At 36.6% G+C, this 18,855-nt stretch overlaps 1 protein-coding gene across 4 annotated transcripts in view; it reads right to left on the bottom strand.

The window, feature by feature from the left end:
* The window catches only part of Sugct (succinyl-CoA:glutarate-CoA transferase), an 844,211-nt gene that overhangs the window by 12,481 nt on the left and 812,875 nt on the right, over positions 1-18,855 (bottom strand). The window contains exon 14 of one of the 4 annotated variants that reach the window (XR_003834661.2): positions 7,803-7,881. The exons of 2 other annotated variants lie outside the window; for them this stretch is intronic. Coding sequence is in view for 1 of the 2 variants with exons in the window: in XM_029468352.2 (XP_029324212.1) it covers positions 14,769-14,806 (38 nt within the window). In the remaining variant the exon portion in view is untranslated. Of the gene's footprint in view, positions 1-7,802; positions 7,882-14,731; positions 14,807-18,855 lie in introns of those variants that run through there. One more of the 4 variants, XM_029468352.2, reaches the window with a different exon arrangement.

Below are 18,855 nucleotides of genomic sequence, written 5' to 3'. Positions count from 1 at the left end.
ATCACTTGCAGTCCAGAGCTCCTTAGTATCACTTCCATTGTAATGAATTTTGACTCCATAATTTTTAAACTATTTTAAATTTAAAATATGTGTACTTGTGGGTATCTGTGTGGAAGAAGGCTACCATTGGAGTCTTGTTTTCAGTTATGTCAATGGCTCTACCATTGTCATCAGTGCTGTTAAACAAATTTCCAGTTTTTACCTTTCAGGAATATAATTGCATTACATGTGACCCTTGTTCAGCTGAGCCAGGCCCTACAAGTTGCAGTCAATTGTGAATGGAGGAGATTACTTCACTCCCTCCAGGGCAGAACATATACCATTTATTGTAGGTATGGGTTTCTCCTTTCCTGTTTGACTAGCAGTGGATGAGATAGTAAGTCCTTCAGCAACCTGATACTCTGCGAACTCACAATGGATGTCACTTACAGCATGAGCAAGAACCACAGCATCTTTAAAAGCACTGTATGTTCCATCCTGATTGTGATGTGTGCCTCAGTTTAGTCCAGAGACCTATTTGCTGCAAATCAGAGACCTTCTCTGAGCAACCTTTTAAAAAATAATTCAATCCAGACATTCAAAATACTTTGAAGCCGCATGATAATAGTTATTATTTATCAAATACTTACATATGTTAGGCATTTGGCAGAATGCTTTCTGTATTTTACTGTGTCATATGAACTAAATGACTTTAAAAGGTATGATTATAATGAAACCATTCCATCAAAGGCGAAAGTTAATGTTAAGTAATGTTATCAACATTGCACAGCTTATCAACTAAAAAATTTCATTAGAACTTAGGCTGGATAAATCCAAAGTGTATGCTTATTAGTACAAGGGTGTACTTCCCTTCTGCATAATGTAGAAGAAAATCTGTTCTCATATCAGTGGCTGAATAAATATCGCTCTTCAGCAGATGGTGTTAAAAAGCAGTACTGTTTTATAAATACTTATATATTTCATGATTGCTAATCTATTAAGGCATTTATCTTTCATTTGCAAAAATGGAATAAGGAAAGATAGATAAATCTTATTCCAATCCACTGAAATGTTGTAGTCGATTATCCATCTCCCTCTGGGAAAAATATATGGCTCATAAGGAAATGCTATTCGTGTTCATTAGTGACCAGGCTGTTTCACCTCCAAGGACATGACCCAAACTTTCTATTGAGGCTTCTGAAAAATGTTCTGGTGGAAGGAGGTCTGTCTGGGAAGCCTCCTTCCAACACTCATATTTGTTTCTAATCATTTCTCCCACCTCTGAAGATGTTGAGAATGGTGAAGGAACACCTTACTGACAGTTGGATCTTTGCCCAAACAATCAGTTATTTTCTTCCGTTGCCTTCTAAATTTCAAGTGTTTGATACAAGCTCTCTGGGTACATTCCCAAGAGTTTATTTGGTTAGATTTCACCATGGAAAACAAAATTGGTTCAGCTGAACTCTGTAGCCAGAACATTTTAAGCTTCACAGACCTTCAAAGTAGTGACCTTCTCCTCACCTCCTCTGCCTCTGTGCTACATTAAGGAAAATACCGGAAGATGTTTCCAGTCGGAGAAGCCAGATTGCTTTTCGATTCTGTCTGAGAAGAGGAACTGAGCAGAGCTGGAGCAGGTGGCTATTTGTGGCTCTTACCTCAAACGAGCTTTGGAAAGTTCTGTAAATCTCTCTAAGTCTTTTGCAACTTAATAAATTTCTGGACATCTTGGTTCCTTATTAAAGGACTCCCCTTTAAGTCTACATCCTTTTCACTTCTCTCTCAAGACTCTCTACAATCATACAAATCACAATTATGTTCAAAGAAGATTGGATGCAATGAGGCCCCTACCCCTGCTGTTGAGAAAATGAGGATGTGTTCACTATGAGCCAGAAGAGATGATCTTTATATTTCTGCCTCTTTGCTTGTACAGTGCAGGTGCAAAGGTTTCAATCAAGAGATCCGTGCTCTCCATACTCCCATCTCAGCTCTTGCAAAACCACCCTCTTTGCAAAGGCACTGGTGTTTCTTTGAAATATGGCAACTTCTAGCAGTCCCACCATGAAATAGCTCCCCCACAACACGTCTGATCTTTCCTGCAACAACTTGTTCACTCTTCCTCCTCAATCACTCCATCTGCTAAAGAGCACTAACTGTCCTTTAGACCTGGTCTATGAGCCAACTTTGGATGGATTTCATCCGGTCAATTCCCAAGTCCATATTGTCTTCAAAGATTTATTCAGGATGGCGTTACAGGGTAGCTTTCTTTTTCTCCAGCCCAAAGGAACATCTCTTTTTGACTCCCCATAATCTTTGATCCACTTCTTCATAGTGCATCATTATTTCTAATTTTATTTTCTCTTGTTATCATTCCTAGGAACAAAGTGATGCTTACCCACTTTTATATACTATATAGTATTTATCATATGGTGCTAGTAAAGAAGATAGCTGTCAAAAGAATGTGAACAAAGCAAACAGCCAAAGAGAAATCTCCCATGTTCCCAGATATGGAAACAAAGCCACTCAAATGCTTAAAAAAATAAAAATACAGAGAAATATCAAAGCTTGAAGACTGCTACATTTTGCACACATTTCTAAATCAAGTCTTCTTGATTCCTTTTTAAAAAATACGTCATGTCCAATCCATTAGCTAATTTTATTGACTACCTTTAAAATATAGAGAGAATCCACCCAACTTTTAAAACCAATCTGGAAAAGTCACCACTGCCTTCTAGATTGAATCTGTGTCTCAAGGCTTCTTGGCAGCTTTTTCCGGATGTATCCCTCACTTGCTTTCCAAAAAAGAAGGTGGACTCGTCCTTCACATAATTAGGTCCAGTAATCTTATTCTTCAACTCCCAGTCCTGTGAAGCCTTTCCTATTTTATTCTTCAACAATGGGCTATATGCACTACCTCACCCATGCAGCCTCCCTGGGAGCCACTGTGATCTCTGTCTGTTGTACCCTCTTCACTTTGTGCAGCCACATAGACCTCCTGCCTCTTTACAGCACATCCCTTCTCAATGCCTCTGCCCCATTGTTTGGTCTACATGGAAAATTGTTCTTTCTGAAACAGTCTTGAATTACTCACTTCCATCCTTCAGGTCTTCTTAGCAGATCAGTCATAACCACATCATGTCTGTCCTCTTAGAATTTAGGGGAGATGGAGTTTATTGTTGCTAGCAATTCCATATTATAGGCCATCATGTTAGAGAAGTCATAGCATCAAGGGCTTCAAGAAGATAGTCACATCACATCCATTGCTAAGAACAGAGAGCTGGGTTTATCCATACTTCCTTGCTTGCTTGCCTGCTTGTTCTTGGCTATTTCTCTGATACTGCCTCTTTCAGGATGTGCTCGGTTTTGTCTCATCAATCAAAAACAGAAAGCCACTCACCCTGTGACATGCCCTACAGGCTGATTCTGTTCCACCACTTTTTAGCCCTTTTATGGTTCTTTCTTTTATTGTATATTTAACAAATCTGCCATTTCTTATGTTTCATTTGAGTAGAATGTATGCATCACGAGAGTGGGGAATCTTGTCCTATTTTCCTTAAAAATATTTTCTAAAAGACAAAGAAGGAATGATTTAGCTGAAGCTTTGAATATGTTTCACTGCTGTCTAAAACAATGAAACTTAGAGTGCTGATAATTTCAGACCTCTAGTTTCTAGGGAAACAGTCCCACTAAATAGACTCAAAAGCAGGATGAAGCATTTTATCACTACGAATCCATATAGGACCATGCAAACTGGTTTTCCTTGTTTAATTTTATCTATTTAACTGTATAGCTTGTGTTTCTGCTACCCATAGTGGACATAGATTTCAGTACTCAAAAGATCAAGCCTTTCAACAGTTATTTGGAATTTTTGACAGTGGACATTCATTTTACAGGTTCCATAAGGGAAAGGTCCTATTTTCTTTACATTTTTTGTTTAGACACTTAGGATGCTCAGTGTTTGCTGAATGGATGGACAAAAGGAAAGAACTCCTTATTTTCAGAAGTAAATAAGACAGAAAAATGTGATATTTCCATTCACATAAAGAAGTTTTATTTTTTTAATTGAGATGTTGTATATCAACAAATTTTACATTGACTTAGTGACTGAGCATTTACTTTTATGGTAAAGATAAGATGTCGGGCTCATAAAACCTTTGAAAGTATCCCAGGAAAACACTGTGACATGTCTACTTTAAGGGGCTACTCTTCCTTTTTTTAAGGTACTGACTCTTTTTTTTTTTTTTTTTTTTGAGACAGGGTTTCTCTGTGTAGCCCTGGCTGTCCTGGAACTCACTTTGTAGACCAGGCTGGCCTCGAACTCAGAAATCCGCCTGCCTCTGCCTCCCAAGTGCTGGGATTAAAGTGTGGTCCTTATACATTCTAGGAAAGTGTTACTACTTAGCTATATACGTGGCCATAAGCTTTTTTCCTGAATGGTCATCATTGCTTCCCAGAAGGACATAAATTATTTTTAGCTAAATTGCTTGTAGTTTTTTAGTTGTATGTGTTTACGAGAGTGGCCTTATGTATGTCACAGTGTATATATGTGTGTGAAAGTCAGAGGATGACTTGTAAGAGTCTATTCTATCCTTCTACTCTACATCCAGCAGTGTTGGTGACAGGTGCCTTTCACCATCCCAGTAACCCATTTTGAATTTTTAAATGACTATTCTTTTTTATATTGTAAAACAATAATTTTGATTTTAATTTATATGAGAAAATGATTTTTATTTACACATTATTTTTCCAAAGTTTCTTTTGGCCAGTGACTGTAGTGACTCTCATATAATAATGATAATACATAAGTGTTGTGTATACAAGCATTTATGTTTTATTGTTTCCCCTTTTATAGCCCCATAATTAACTACTTTGATTGATGCTTTCAAAATACCCTGCCAACTGATTTTCATATTAATTCTGCTGTTATTCTTTCCCGTTATCTTTCAAATTATTTAAAAATCATTTAACACAGGTGAAAGAGGCCTAATTAGCATTGAAAATATGAAATGTTGATTTTATTTTCATAATTTCACTATAAATATGAACAAGATAATTTTAGTGTATTGGTTAGATGTCCAAGTAGTAGACTTTCTCTCTAGTGGGACTCTTCATACTCTATAAGAATACAACATCAGTTTCTTCTTCTACCCAGTACAGAGCCAGCTATCTTTAACCCATGCTAACTGGGAAGGCATCCTTTGCACACTGAACTTCACTATTTTTGCCTGACTGACTACCTGGTAAATGAAAATAAGAAAGAAAGAAAGAAAGAAAGAAAGAAAGAAAGAAAGAAAGAAAGAAAGAAAGAAAGAAAGAGAGAAAGAAAGAAAGAGAGAAAGAGAGAGAAAGAAAGAGAGAAAGAAAGAAAGAAAGAAAGAAAGAAAGAAAGAAAGAGAGAGAAAGAGAGAGGAAGAAAGAAATAAAGAAAGAGAACAAGAAAGAAAGAGAGAAAGAAAGAAAGAAAGAAAGAGAGAAAGAAAGAAAGAAAGAAAGAAAGAAAGAAAGAAAGAAAGAGAGAGAGAGAGAGAAAGAGAGAGGAAGAAAGAAATAAAGAAAGAGAACAAGAAAGAAAGAGAGAAAGAGAGAAAGAAAGAGAATGAGAAAGAAAGAGAGAAAGAGAGAAAGAGAGAAAGAGAGAAAGAAAGAAAGAAAGAAAGAAAGAAAGAAAGAAAGAAAGAAAGAAAGAAAGAAAGAAAGAAAGGAAGGAAGGGAAAGGCATGAAAAGAAATGACACTCTGTCAAAGGTATGTTGTTTAATTAAAGAAGGAAATTTACTTTACCAGTATATGATAATGGATTATAAACAGTAAGTCAATTATTTGCCTCCAGGCAGTCCTTGATCTGGGTTTGAGATTGCTAATTTTTAAGAGTACTTAAAATATGTTCTGTGTAATCATAATTCAAATGATCGTTTGCTCAGGAATTTTTAAAGAGAAAAAGTTTAGCAAAAAGTTAAACCTTGGGTAAGAAGAGCCCATAAGTACCATCACATATTCCGAATGGCAAGTTCCAAATATAAAGTGTTACAGTTCTTGGGTCTCAATGGTCAGGTATTTGTAGAATCAAACGACAAAGCATTTCCTTCATAGTAGAGAGAGCCCTCCATCTGTAAAATGCTACATTGCTTACTTTACAACCTAAGAACTTTAATCTCATCAGAAGCATCAATGTACAAAAGACAAGCTTGCTTCAGTGCATTTGTAATCCCAGGCCTGGGAAGCTGGAGACACCCAGGCCACTGGCCAGTCAGCCTGGCCTGACCAGTGGATCCCAAGCCCTTAGAAATATTATCTTCAAGAACAAGAATGGCTCCTGAGAACAATGTCTGAGTTTGATCCCTGAACTTCACCTGCATATGTGGAAACAGACACAATAAAAATGTAAATAAATAGTTAAATAAGACTTGGTCGACATAACAATACATAGTTTATCAACAGGCAGGCAGTTCTTAAAAAGCATAAGCTAGAGAAAATTTGTCAACTAAGCCAACAGAAACTATTATTTGCCAACACAATTTACTTTTTAATTAACAAAGTTATAATTAAATAAGAATTATTCAAATTAGGTTCCCACATGAGATTTCTCACAAAAGAAAAATGTCTACCCATTATAACAGAAATGAGTTATAAATATAAGAGTCCTCCTTGGATTCTTAAATATGTTCTCTGAATGTTTTGTAGCTTATAATATAAGAACATGCTACAAAATAGTTCTGTAAGCATCTATAAGATGAGTTGTTTTTATAGCTAAATATTCCAAATAAAGGGCATATATTTTTACAAATAAGCACAATTTTGTTTCCTATGAGACAGACATACAAGTATACACAAGAGGCCACTCTGCAGTGATCCACTGTCTAGCTCAGTGATATGATAAGGAAAGTATACTCAAGTTCACAGAGTATGGTGCAGAATGTTCTGGCTATTTTTTTTTTTTGGCAAAATCATGGAAAACAGAACTCTTTCTGTTTTTTAAAAAGAAGTTTGATGGTTGTCTTAGTTTGCTTACTACTGTTGGAAGAGTCTTGTTAGGGTTACTATTGCTGTGTTAAAACACCATGACCAAAGCAACTTGGGAAGGAAAGGGTTTATTTGACTAATACTTCCATAGCACTGTTCATCACTGAAGGAAGTAGTCAGGAACTCAAACAGGGCAGGAACCTGGAGGCAGGAGCCCGTGCAGAGAACATGGAGGGGTATTGCTTTCTGGCTTGCTCCTCATTGTTTGTTCAGCCTGCTTTCTTACAGAACTCAGGACCACCAGCCCAGGAATGACAATATTTACAATGAGCTGATGTCATCAATCACAATTAAGAAGATGCTGTACAGGGTTGAATACAGCCCAGTCTTATGGAGGCATTTTTTAGATTGAGGTTCTCTCATTTCAGATGATTTTATCTTGTGCCACCAGTCAAGTTGATATTACTATGCAGCACACACCATGGTCAAAAATAAGTTGGGGAGGAAAGGGCTTAGTAGGCTTAGTGGTTATAGTCATGAAGAAAAATCAGGGAAAAAAGCTCAGTGCTGAAACCTGGAGGCAGGATCTGAAGCACAAGCCCTGGAAAGACATGGCTCATGAGCATGATTACTGTGGTTTGCTCAGTCTGTTTTCTTTCTCTCACAACCACATGCCTAGAGAGGTACCACCCATAGTGGGCTGAGCTCTTCCACATCAATCATTGGCCTGTCTACAGGCCAAAATGATGGATGCATTTTCTCAACTAAAGTTCCTTCTTCCTTGATAATTCTAGCATATGCCAAGCTGACTCAAAACTAAGCACTACAATGGTTTCCTTCATTCTTTATTGTTGAAAAATAGCTTACCCAAAGAAAGATAGATGCCCTGTTGCCTTCAGTAGTCATTACAGGCTAAATAGAAAGCTTCATACCGAGCTTGACGAGACTGTAAAAAAAAATGGATATTTCAGAGCTTTCCAAATAGCAACTAAATCAAAATCTTTGAGAATTGGACTTATCTGTTTGTGCGCAAAAATTAAAAAGAAAAAATTACTAAGCTAGAAAACTGAACATAAACAAAAATATTAAAACATAATATATTAGACCTCCAGGTTTGGCAAAACCAGAATAACTCCATTCTTCACAGAGCCTCCTTCTTACAGTTAAATACATTGGACAGGTAACAGTGCTTCTGGGAATCCTTAGATGTAGAAAGGAAATGTTACACTGCCAAGGGACACTGGGACTTGAGAAAAATCACTGTGCAGGCTTCTTATGGGTTTTGTTGTTGTTTCCAGGAGAACATAAAAACCGGTGTGCCAGAAGCATCTGCAGGCATTGACAACAAATGCCAAGAAAGGTCTGTGCCTCTTATCCAGAATACAGGAAACAAAAAGACACACAAATCTCTTTTGACAATACCTGACCTACTTGAGCCAAACACCAGTGGGAAAAATTCAACTTTCATGGCCAAGTAATCCTAGTTGGGTTAAGAAGTCTGAATAATGTCTAGAGTTTCATAATATTCAAATATATCATAATATTCTGGATACAATTAAACTTCTCATCCAGGGAAATCACATCTCAAGTGAGAAAAGACAGCCAATGGATACCAGTGCCCAAACCAATATAATATTGGAGCTATGTGACAAAGATTTTCAACCAGCCATCATAAAAATGCTTCATAAGCAATTGTGAATTAATTCTCTTGAAACAAACGGAAAATTAGGAAATATTAGGCAAAATAATTAAAATAACCAAGTGATAATTATCAAACCAGAAATATAACAACCATCAAACTACCCCATCCTCCACAAACACACTGAAAAGCTCAGCAAAAGAGTTGAAAATGATACAGCTTGAAATCTGGTATGGTAATTTCTCAAGCAACCTTGTTTTTTTTCTCAGGGTTGCCTATCACTATCAGGAGTCTTTCTTGGTTCTATATGAATTTTAGGATTTATTTTTTCTATTTATCTGAACAATGTCACAGAAATTTTGACTAAAATTCTGTAAATTGTGTTTGGTAGGATGGTCATTGTCAAAGTATTAGTTCTGCTAATCTATGAACATGCAACACCTTTCCATCTTCTAGTGTCTTTTTCAATCTCTTCAGAAACTTAATGTTTTCTTTTTTGATGTTGTAATATTAAGGGTGAAGGAAGGAAGCAGAATCAAGGACAATAAAGATTATTTTAAAATCCACTGGAAAATGCTATATAATGTTTACTTAAAATTTATGGCAAATATATGACATAAGTCACATGAAGTTATGCCATTTGAGTGTGAAATGCACTTCCAAAGAGCAATAGACTATCTACCAAAAAAACATGAGAGCTCTCTCTTTATATATATATATATATATATATATATATATATATATATATGAATATATATATTCATACACATATACATACACAGGCTATTTCCATTGCCTTTGGTTGCCTCCCAGAAATAGAAGATAAGACTTCATTGTTGAATACTATATGTATTTTGTAAACATGACTTCAAAGACTTGAGCTGGATCAATGAAGAAAAGTAATTAAAAGTTTTATCTAACTGTAAAGCCTATGAACTAATGCAGTTACCAGCCTGTCCAGATATCCCCAAGGGTGCAACAGTAGCAAGTGTCTTGGCAGTAATCAACAGCCAATTTGCACTCATGGCTCACCTAAAATGAGGGAATCACACCTGATACTATAAATCTAGCATACTATACTTGTTGACCTGAGCGGAGAATACATAGATATACAACTGAAAATTCTCTAAACCAGTATAATTCCCAAATACATTCTAAATGCCTACCCTTATATTTATAGTAAGCATTGCTTTCTCATCAAAGAAGCTTCTTTTTACAGCAGGTGGAGAGCATAGCAAGAGTCCACCATTGCTCAAAATGAAGAGAACAATTAACAGTGGGGTGCCCATCGCCAACTGACACCTCTACAGAAAACTTTGTCAGAGAACATCATGGAAGAGAGGCAAAGGATCAAAATGTCTGTTACGTGATAGTGCCTTCTATGTATGATAGAGAGTTGCACCCATGAACTCTTATCAATATTTTCAACTAAACCAGATCTGCCCTATGACAAAAACAGATGACATTACAATGTGAATGGGGGGGGGTAGATCTCACAAGTCCCCAGTCCTAAATGCAAAACAATTAATGGCTAATTGAGGGAGAATACGTTTTCTTTATGACAATTCCTCTAATAGAAAAATCTAATCTCAAATAGTCAGCCATGAACACTGGGCAATGCTAGGTAAACTCAGAAGGTGGTATTTACATGTGCATATGTGTATATGCATATAGTTTTTTGGTTTTTTTTAATATAAAAAGGAGAAGTTCTGAACTTAGCAGTGTATAAATAGGGGACACAGGAGAAGTTGGAAAAGGGATAATGTAGGGATGACAATGATATAAATATAGTACTCATATATTTTTAAATATAGGTAAATTTAGTACTATAGATGTATTTCTCAAACAAGTATATCTATCTCTATCTTTATCTCTATCTCTATATCTATATCAAATAATTATAAATACATAAGCAATGGACAAGCCAAAAGGTAAAGAGTAATGAAGATAGAAAATTGTAGGAGAAATCAATCAAATCTATGAATATAATGATAGAGAGAAATGGCTGAACAAAGTCTAAAGGAGATTTGTGAGTATCTAGGATAACAACAAAGCTATTTGTTTTAATTTTATGAATTAAATTTGTTCTTAACAGTTTCATCAAATGTGCAAGGCATTCTAATTATTTTCACATGACCTTTGTTCTTTTTCTCCCCACTATGTCAGCTCTGTTCCCTCCCTACAAACACCTTTCTACATACATGTCTTCTTGTTCTAGTTTATGGCCCACTTTGTTTAACCAGAGCCAGCTTTGTGATCATGGGTTTGGAACTGTCCATCAGAACCCAACAGGTTGATCAATGTGTACACACAAAGGCCACTGAATCCTTCTCCCAGAATCTGGCATGTCCCTCTCCCTGATCGACAGCTGGTAGTTTATAGAGCCAGTCTTGTGCAGGTAGAACCCTTACAGGTAATCACAGCTGCTTTCAAACACTGACCACAGTGGCTGTGTCCTGCCCACGTGAGGCATTTGTAGCCCTTCTTCTTGTCTTTGAGCTCGTCTATTGTTTCCACCTCCTTTTGCATGCTGTTCCTTCAGTTTTAGGAGAAGGTAGAACTGTCTTGTGCAAGGATAAGCATTCTACTGTCACATTTTGTCTGCATTTAGAACCATGAATTTCTGCATTTACCACTGTTTACTTCAAAGACAGCCTTCTCCAATTACAGCTAGAGTAGAATATGCCTATCAATATAAATAAAGATATTTTGAAGGTTGTTTGACACCATCACAACTTAGGTAAACAAGACAATAATTTCTCATTTATATGATTTCCTTAGCCATGTCATTTTTACTTGTCTGGTTTTTGTTCATTTTTTAAAAATCAGGTTCACAGTATTAAATGTATGTTCCCTCCTGTGAAGTCAGGAGAAAACTAGCATACCATATCATTGGAGTACCAGAAGATGAAGAGAGGGAGAGTGGATCTTAAAAAGTTTTGGTTGAAAAGTTCCTGAAATTTGGTGAAAAACGTAAGTGTACTGTTATAACAAGTAAATAAATTTAAAATGTGATCAATCTACAGAAATCAATTCTGAGAGGACTCATAGTTAACATTTGAAAGCAAATGATGGCTTTGAAGGCAATGGAGTAAAAAGCAGCATTTATCCAGGGAGGAATAAACAACTTGACTGGTGTCAGTTCTTATCAAAAACCAAGAAAAGCAGAAGAAGCAGAGTGGTTTTTTTTTTTTAATTTAAAATAATAATTTTTATTAGGTATTTTCCTCATTTATATTTCCAATGCTATCGCAAAAGTCCCCCATACCCTCCCCCCCCACTCCCCTACCCACCCACTCCCACTTCTTGGCCCTGGTGTTCCCCTGTACTGGGGCATATAAAGTTTGCAAGTCCAATGGACCACTCTTTCCACTGATAGCCGACTAGGCCATCTTTTGATACATATGCAGCTAGAGTCAAGAGCTCTGGGGTACTGGTTAGTTCATATTGTTGTTCCACCTATAGGGTTGCAGTTCCCTTTAGTTCCTTGGGTGCTTTCTCTAGCTCCTCCATTGGGGGCCCTGTGATCCATTCAATAGCTGACTGTGAGCATCCACTTCTGTGTTTGCTAGGCCCCTGTATAGTCTCACAAGAGACAGCTATATCTGGGTCCTTTCAGCAAACTCATGCTAGTGTATGCAATGGTGTCAGCGTTTGGAAGCTGATTATGGGATGGATCCCTGGATATGGCAATCACTAGATGGTCCATCCTTTCGTCATAGCTCCAAATTTTGTCTCTGTAACTCCTTCCATGGGTGTTTTGTTCCCAATTCTAAGAAGGGGCAAAGTGTCCACACTTTGGTCTTCGTTCTTCTTGAGTTTCATGCGTTTAGCAAATTGTATCTTGATATCTTGGGTATCCTAAGTTTCTGGGCTAATATCCACTTATCAGTGAGTACATATTGTGGGAGTTCCTTTGTGATTGGGTTACCTCACTCAGGATGATGCCCTTCAGGTCCATCCATTTGCCTAGGAATTTCATGAATTCATTCTTTTTAATAGCTGAGTAGTACTCCATTGTGTTTTAAATGTACTAAAACAGGAAAGTGAGATGGCCCAGGAGATAAAAAAACATTTGTTTTCAAGGTTAACAAACCTGATCTGGATGCCAGGAACCTAAAACATACAAGAGAATTGACTCTTGTAGGTTGTTCTCTGACAGCTAAAACTGAGAGGTTATCACAAAGAATAAAAAATATGCTGCCCTGAAAAAAAACACATTTTGAATTTAATAAGTAGCATAAAATGAAAAACCAAAATACATTGTACCATGTAAAAACCAATTGATACAAATAAAGTGGCTATAAAGTATATTTGTGAGAAATAAAATTATGAGTTTAAAGAGATACTTTATAATGATAAAGTGTTAGATATGCCAGTAATAACATAATAATCATAAAAGTGCATATAACAATAGAGTTTCAAATAACAAAAAGGAAGAGCCAATAGCGATGAGAATAAATTGAGGGGTGCCAAACTAGAATTACAATCTTCAGTAATTTACTTTGCAAATGATAGAGTTACCAGTTGTAGCCCAGAATGGTATAAAAGAAATGGCCCGACAATTACTCAGCAAGAGCAGAAGACATGGGAAGGTTTCCTTATAAAATTCACCAAGTGTGACTACAACCTGGATCACAAAACAAACTCTCACAAGTTTAAATGAATTAAAATCTGCACAAGAGTTTGATGCCATTGTTGTTGCCTGACTCCTGCTGCATTTGGTAACTTGGTAACTTCTACGTCTTGTCCTGTTATGCATGCAAACAACCTTATATTGAACAGTTGTATTTGACTGGTTTGGGTCCCAACAAAATTTCAGGACTCATCGACCCCAGCCTTTATTGCACAGAACAGTGTACACCAGCCTTTATTCCCTAACAACCATTCACACCTATACCAGTTTCCTAGGTAAGACCCTACACTGGGGTGCCTTAAACAGAGAAGGTTTCTAATGGTTCTATGGTCTTAAATTCTAATGTGCTGGTAAAGTTAGAACCTTCACGGTCTAGCTTTCATTTATATTTCAGCACCTATTATAAAAAGTAGGAATAGATGACACTTCCTCATTGTTAGAGAAAGGAAGAAAGAAAGAAAGAAAGAAAGAAAGAAAGAAAGAAAGAAAGAAAGAAAGAAAGAAAGAGAGGAAGGGAGGGAAAAGGAAAGGAAAGGAAAAAAGGAAAAAGGAAAGGAAAAAGAAAAGGAAAGGAAAAAGGAAAGGAAAGGAAAAAGGAAAGGAAAGGAAAGGAAAAAGGAAAGGAAAGGAATATTCCTTTCTTTTGGACTGGTTTCATATAGTATCTCTAGCTTTAATTAGATGATGTTCCATAGTTCTGAAACACTTTCCTGATGCCTCTATTTCAAGTTGGCTTCAAATTCTCAGTTTTATTTATATATTTATTCATTTATTCATTCATTTATTTTTGCTTTTTGAGATAGTGTTTCTCTGTGTAGCCATGGTTGTCCTGGAACTCACTCTGTACACCAAACTAATCTAGAGCTCACGGAGATCTTCCTACCTCTGCCTGGCACTAAAGGCATATACCACCACTGTCTGGCTTCCTTCTCAACATCTTACAATGGCTTCATAGAGGTTCCTTATAGAAAATCAAATCCTAGCAGGTAATAATTTATCTCAGTTGCCATGTAGAACTGTGGTTCTTGATCTTGAAGCTCTTCATATTTGCATGTCTGAAAACAACATGAAAACGTTGTGCTAGTTTGAAGGTCAAGCTCCCCCATTACTGCTCTACCACAGCTGTGATGGGTTCTGTGCAGCTTAGTGACTACATCTGGGAACAAACTTCCCTGGGTGAACATTTTTAAAGGATGATCCTTTTGATGGTGCTCAAAGTTCAGGCTTTATTCTCCCAAATTAATTTGGAGTGTTACAAGCTGGAGCACCAGAGGGGAATTTTCTTACTTGTGCTGTATGGGGTTTGAGGTTTTTCTTTAATGGTACTAAACTCTAACAATTACAGCTTCTAGCTCCATGCCTACCTTGTATACAAGGGCTTCATAATCAATCTGTGAAGACTAACATGAGACTAGGTCCTAGTCTTTAGGACTAGACTTTGTTTCTTATTTTTTAATTTACATATTTACATTTCTTAGTTTATGAAGGTAAATAAAAATATATAAGACAATGTAAGTACTTCCCTTATCATACATAGCACACAAATCTCTGGTGGGCATCAAAGGTGTGTTCTATATTGAAATGTATTCTGGAGACCTGGAAAGAGAAGTAGGTGTTGTTGGAGAATGAGGACATCAGCCAGAATTAATTTCTGTAATCAATAATTAAACGTGTAAGATATATGGATATAACTTTTAACAGATGCCATTTGATGAGAAGTTTGAGCACATTAGGCACTGAATTAGTGATATGAGTAGGAAGCTAAAACAAATAAACTAAACAGTGTATATTCTGTAAAGTGGACACTAGGTTTTCATACCACCCATTTGCTTTCACAGTTTGGATAAATCTTAAAAAGATGAGACCAAAGTCCAGAGCTGCCCACAAGATTAAGGAGCTGTCAGTATTTTCAACCATGCTACCTTTCAGTTGTGAATGAATTTTTAAGTTAACACCAAATTAGGTTAAATAGGATTGAATTAGATGGACTAGCACATTTCTAGGTTTTGAAAGCCACATGTGGCTAATGGCTGTCATTCTAGACTGTATAAAATACATTCCATCATCTCATCCCAGCACTAGACAACTCAGAGTGCTTGCCACATGCTCACTCTGCCTGGGTATCCATCCGTCTATGCCTGAATATCCTTCCCTGTAATAAATAACTCAATTTCTTTGATCTTTCCATCTTAAGACAATTAATGCTCTTTAGAACTATTTCATAACTTCAAATCCTTGGTTATTCTTGTGCTTGCTTACTGATACATTCCAGTCTGGATTCCAATATGTCTCTATTGCTAAAGCTATTTAATCCAGAGATATATTCCAAAATATCTCTATTGCTATTTAATCTTGGTGCCAAAATTAAGATCCATGTACTGCGTGCTCATACCATATATGATTTATCTTTGTCCTTGAGCTAGGCATTAAATCTCTATTTTTATAGAAAAAACTTCAAGGTATCTTTAATAAACATACTAGTTTTTTTCAATAATCTTTTAACCAAAATCTTCTAATCTGGCTAAAGTGGCCTACTGTACCATCTAATTGAAGCATTTCATATACTAACTACGATAAAGTCTCTATGAAATGGCCCACTAACATGCTTTTGAACACTTCTGGTGGTAAATCCACCAACCTTGCTGATTCTGTATTAGATGCAAAAATGTATCCTCCTATATTCTTCCTACAAATAGGACCAACTATAATGTGGTGGTGGACTGGACCTCTGAATCTGTAAACCAGCCCCAATTAAATGGTGTTCTTTATAAGAGTTGTCTTGGTCATGGTGTCTCTTCACAGCAATGGAAACCCTAACTAAGATGCATATGTCCTTTAAAATTTCCTACCCATACTAACATTTAGTTTAAAAACAGCAAGGTATGGATCCAACCATCCATATGCCAGCTCAAAATTACTATGGTGAATTCCTCACTTCTCTGTTTTAGCCATAGAGGCGTATCTATGAATCTCAATTTTATTGAATTCCCTAAATTATATTTCATCTTTCCCAGAAAATTTCAAAAAAAAACAATGATTAAAATAAACAATAAAACAAACCAAGAAACAAACAAAACAAAACACAAAACAAAACAAAAAAACAAGAAAAATTCTACACCACAAAAGAAAATTCATGCACATAGAAGGCCTAGGTAATAAAAGTTTTAGTCCTCCACAGTAGGCAGTTTTAGCATCCCATAGTAAAACAACACTGAGAAACAGTAGATCAATTGCCAATATTAGGAAAGGGTGGAGTCTTGCTTAACGAAATTATTAGTGGTGTTTGCCACTGTCCTTCACCTATTGGAAAACTCTTTGCAATATTTGTGGGAGAAGAGAATTCAGAACTCCAGATGCTGCCTCCAGTACTGTCCAGCTGGGCTGCTTCAGACCCTTGTCTCATATGGACTCTTTCAGGCCAGAAACAAGAAGCACCTGACCTCATATCAGGTGACTTTTTATTAATGAGGAGCATGAGCAACATCCTGGAAAAGAAATGTTCTAGAGAAATATTCATGATTATTCTTAATGTTTCTCCCAACTTGCAAATGTTTTGTGAAGATGATTTCAGTTTTAAAAACACAACACAATGTAGTCTAGCAATATAAAACAGGGGATCTGGGAAATTGGGTAGTTCATGTCCCAGTACAAGTTAAAATGGCAAAGCAAAAAGCCAGCTGTCTTCTCCAAGGAAGAGTTATAGAAGTAAGTCAGCATTTACTTTCCATGTAAGGAATAATAGTAATATTAATATTTATCTAATAACATTTCTTGATACTTCTCTTAAGTCTGTTTTGCCATAGATAACAGGATATACTTAGAGACACCCACATCTCTGCACATGGGGATTCTTTTAAGGAGGTATGGTAAATATCTTCGTATTGCTCATATTGTTTAACTTTTCTGACTTCTCACTACAAAGTGCCCAGTTCAACATTTGTTGTTCCCCTGAAACCAGAGTGACTTCTATATGTATCTTGACCACAGTCCTACCAAAGTACCCATACATAACAGGTTCCAGAGACTCTCACAATCCCTTCTTGATAACAGGAGAGTCATGCAAGATTCGTTCCTTCACTGGCCCCATGACCTGGAAATATACAATGAGCTGTGTTGCCAGTGAGCTGAATTAAGAGTGTACAGTAGGGATACTTTCATATTCAGAGAAATAAAAACTGGAGGTAAAGAATATGTTCTTGATTTGCCCATTTGGAACAGAAACAGCTTTCCTCCTCAATCCATGTGAATTCTAGGAATTCAAAAATTATCTAGTAGTATCTTATTTGGACATTTGCATTGTACAAGGTTTCTCCTTGCCCCTCAGACCCTATCTATCACTAATAATATTGTTTCTATGGGGAAGTATATTTAAGGATTCACATGACAACCTTCCAAAAAAATTCTAAGAAATAAAGCTATCTGTGAGTCTTCCAGCACAAATTGTTCCCAGGCTTGCTCTCTCTGACCTAACCTGCTCTCCTATAACCAACTTCTGGGTGGCCCAGGAAGGCTATCATTCCTCTGAGACTACAGCAGCCATAAGCAATGAAGAAAAGGGAATGTGCCTAGGTTATAAAGATGGAATAGGAGAAAGGAGAAGGCAGAATTAGTCACCAGACACTGAAAAGTGTGTAAGTCACTGTAGTTGAAGGGTTATAGGCCATTTGTCAAAAGTGAATATTCAACTTTTAGAGAGGAGAGGTGAATGTGGACAAGAAAGTATAGACTGGTGTGAGGTAGGCCTGGGCATACTGTAGAGCTTATTAGAAGTTGTGACTCAAAGGTATATTTAACCTTCAGAAAGGTCACATCTTCTCAATTCTAAAATTCAGACAATGTTGATATCTCTGAGTATTTGTGAAGATTAAATTACTATGCAAATGTGACCAGCAGAATCTCTGGTAAAGGAAAGTACAAAAGAATGTTACATTTTCTGGGTTCCTCCAGAGAAATGAATTAATATATTTGTGAATGTCTTTTTAAGCAGCTGATCAATAACAAGTATTTATTTGCTATTTGAACAAATATACATAAGACATTAAAAGTTAGATTTTTCTGTCAAATGCTAACTTTTATTTAGCAAAAGGAATTCAAAGATAAATCTCTTTATCCCCCTCACCTTGCAAAACCTTTATGCAAATCTATTAAACCCCACTTTCACCACACCTGGTAAAACTTTAGTTTATACAAAGGCCATGCTGCATTCTGGGACCTTGTGACCAACTCCTTTCATCTTTCCTTCATGTCCTTTGCATTAATTCTTTTAAAATTAGGCAATCAAGAAAGATTGTGATGTCAGACCCCAGTGGATAGGGAAGTCATGCTTTGCTGTGTTAGAATAAAAATCAAGTGGCCCTTCCTGCCCCAGTGAGCTTTGAGAGCTCTGTTTGAACCAGCATTTGTGCACCCTTTCTGTTTGTGCCTTACATTGTGTGACACCGAGAGTATTCTTTGTCTCCAACATATAAAACATCCGATCATTGACCTAGAGAGATGAGTCTAGGCAAGGCAAATGGATACAACAGGCTGATGGGATGGTCAGAGAAACTAAGATAAGAAAAGGAAGAAAATTGTGTAATTTGAAAGGCTCTGTGCAGAGGCAAGAGCAGCAATATGTATGTCAGTCATTTTGTACATGACTAAGG

The sequence above is a fragment of the Mus caroli genome, unplaced genomic scaffold (genome assembly GCF_978045245.1).
Source record: "Mus caroli unplaced genomic scaffold, Mus_caroli_1 scaffold_15, whole genome shotgun sequence".
Classification (NCBI taxonomy): domain Eukaryota; kingdom Metazoa; phylum Chordata; class Mammalia; order Rodentia; family Muridae; genus Mus; species Mus caroli.
Note: the sequence above shows the minus strand (reverse complement) of the source record. Positions and strands in the feature narration are given on the sequence as shown.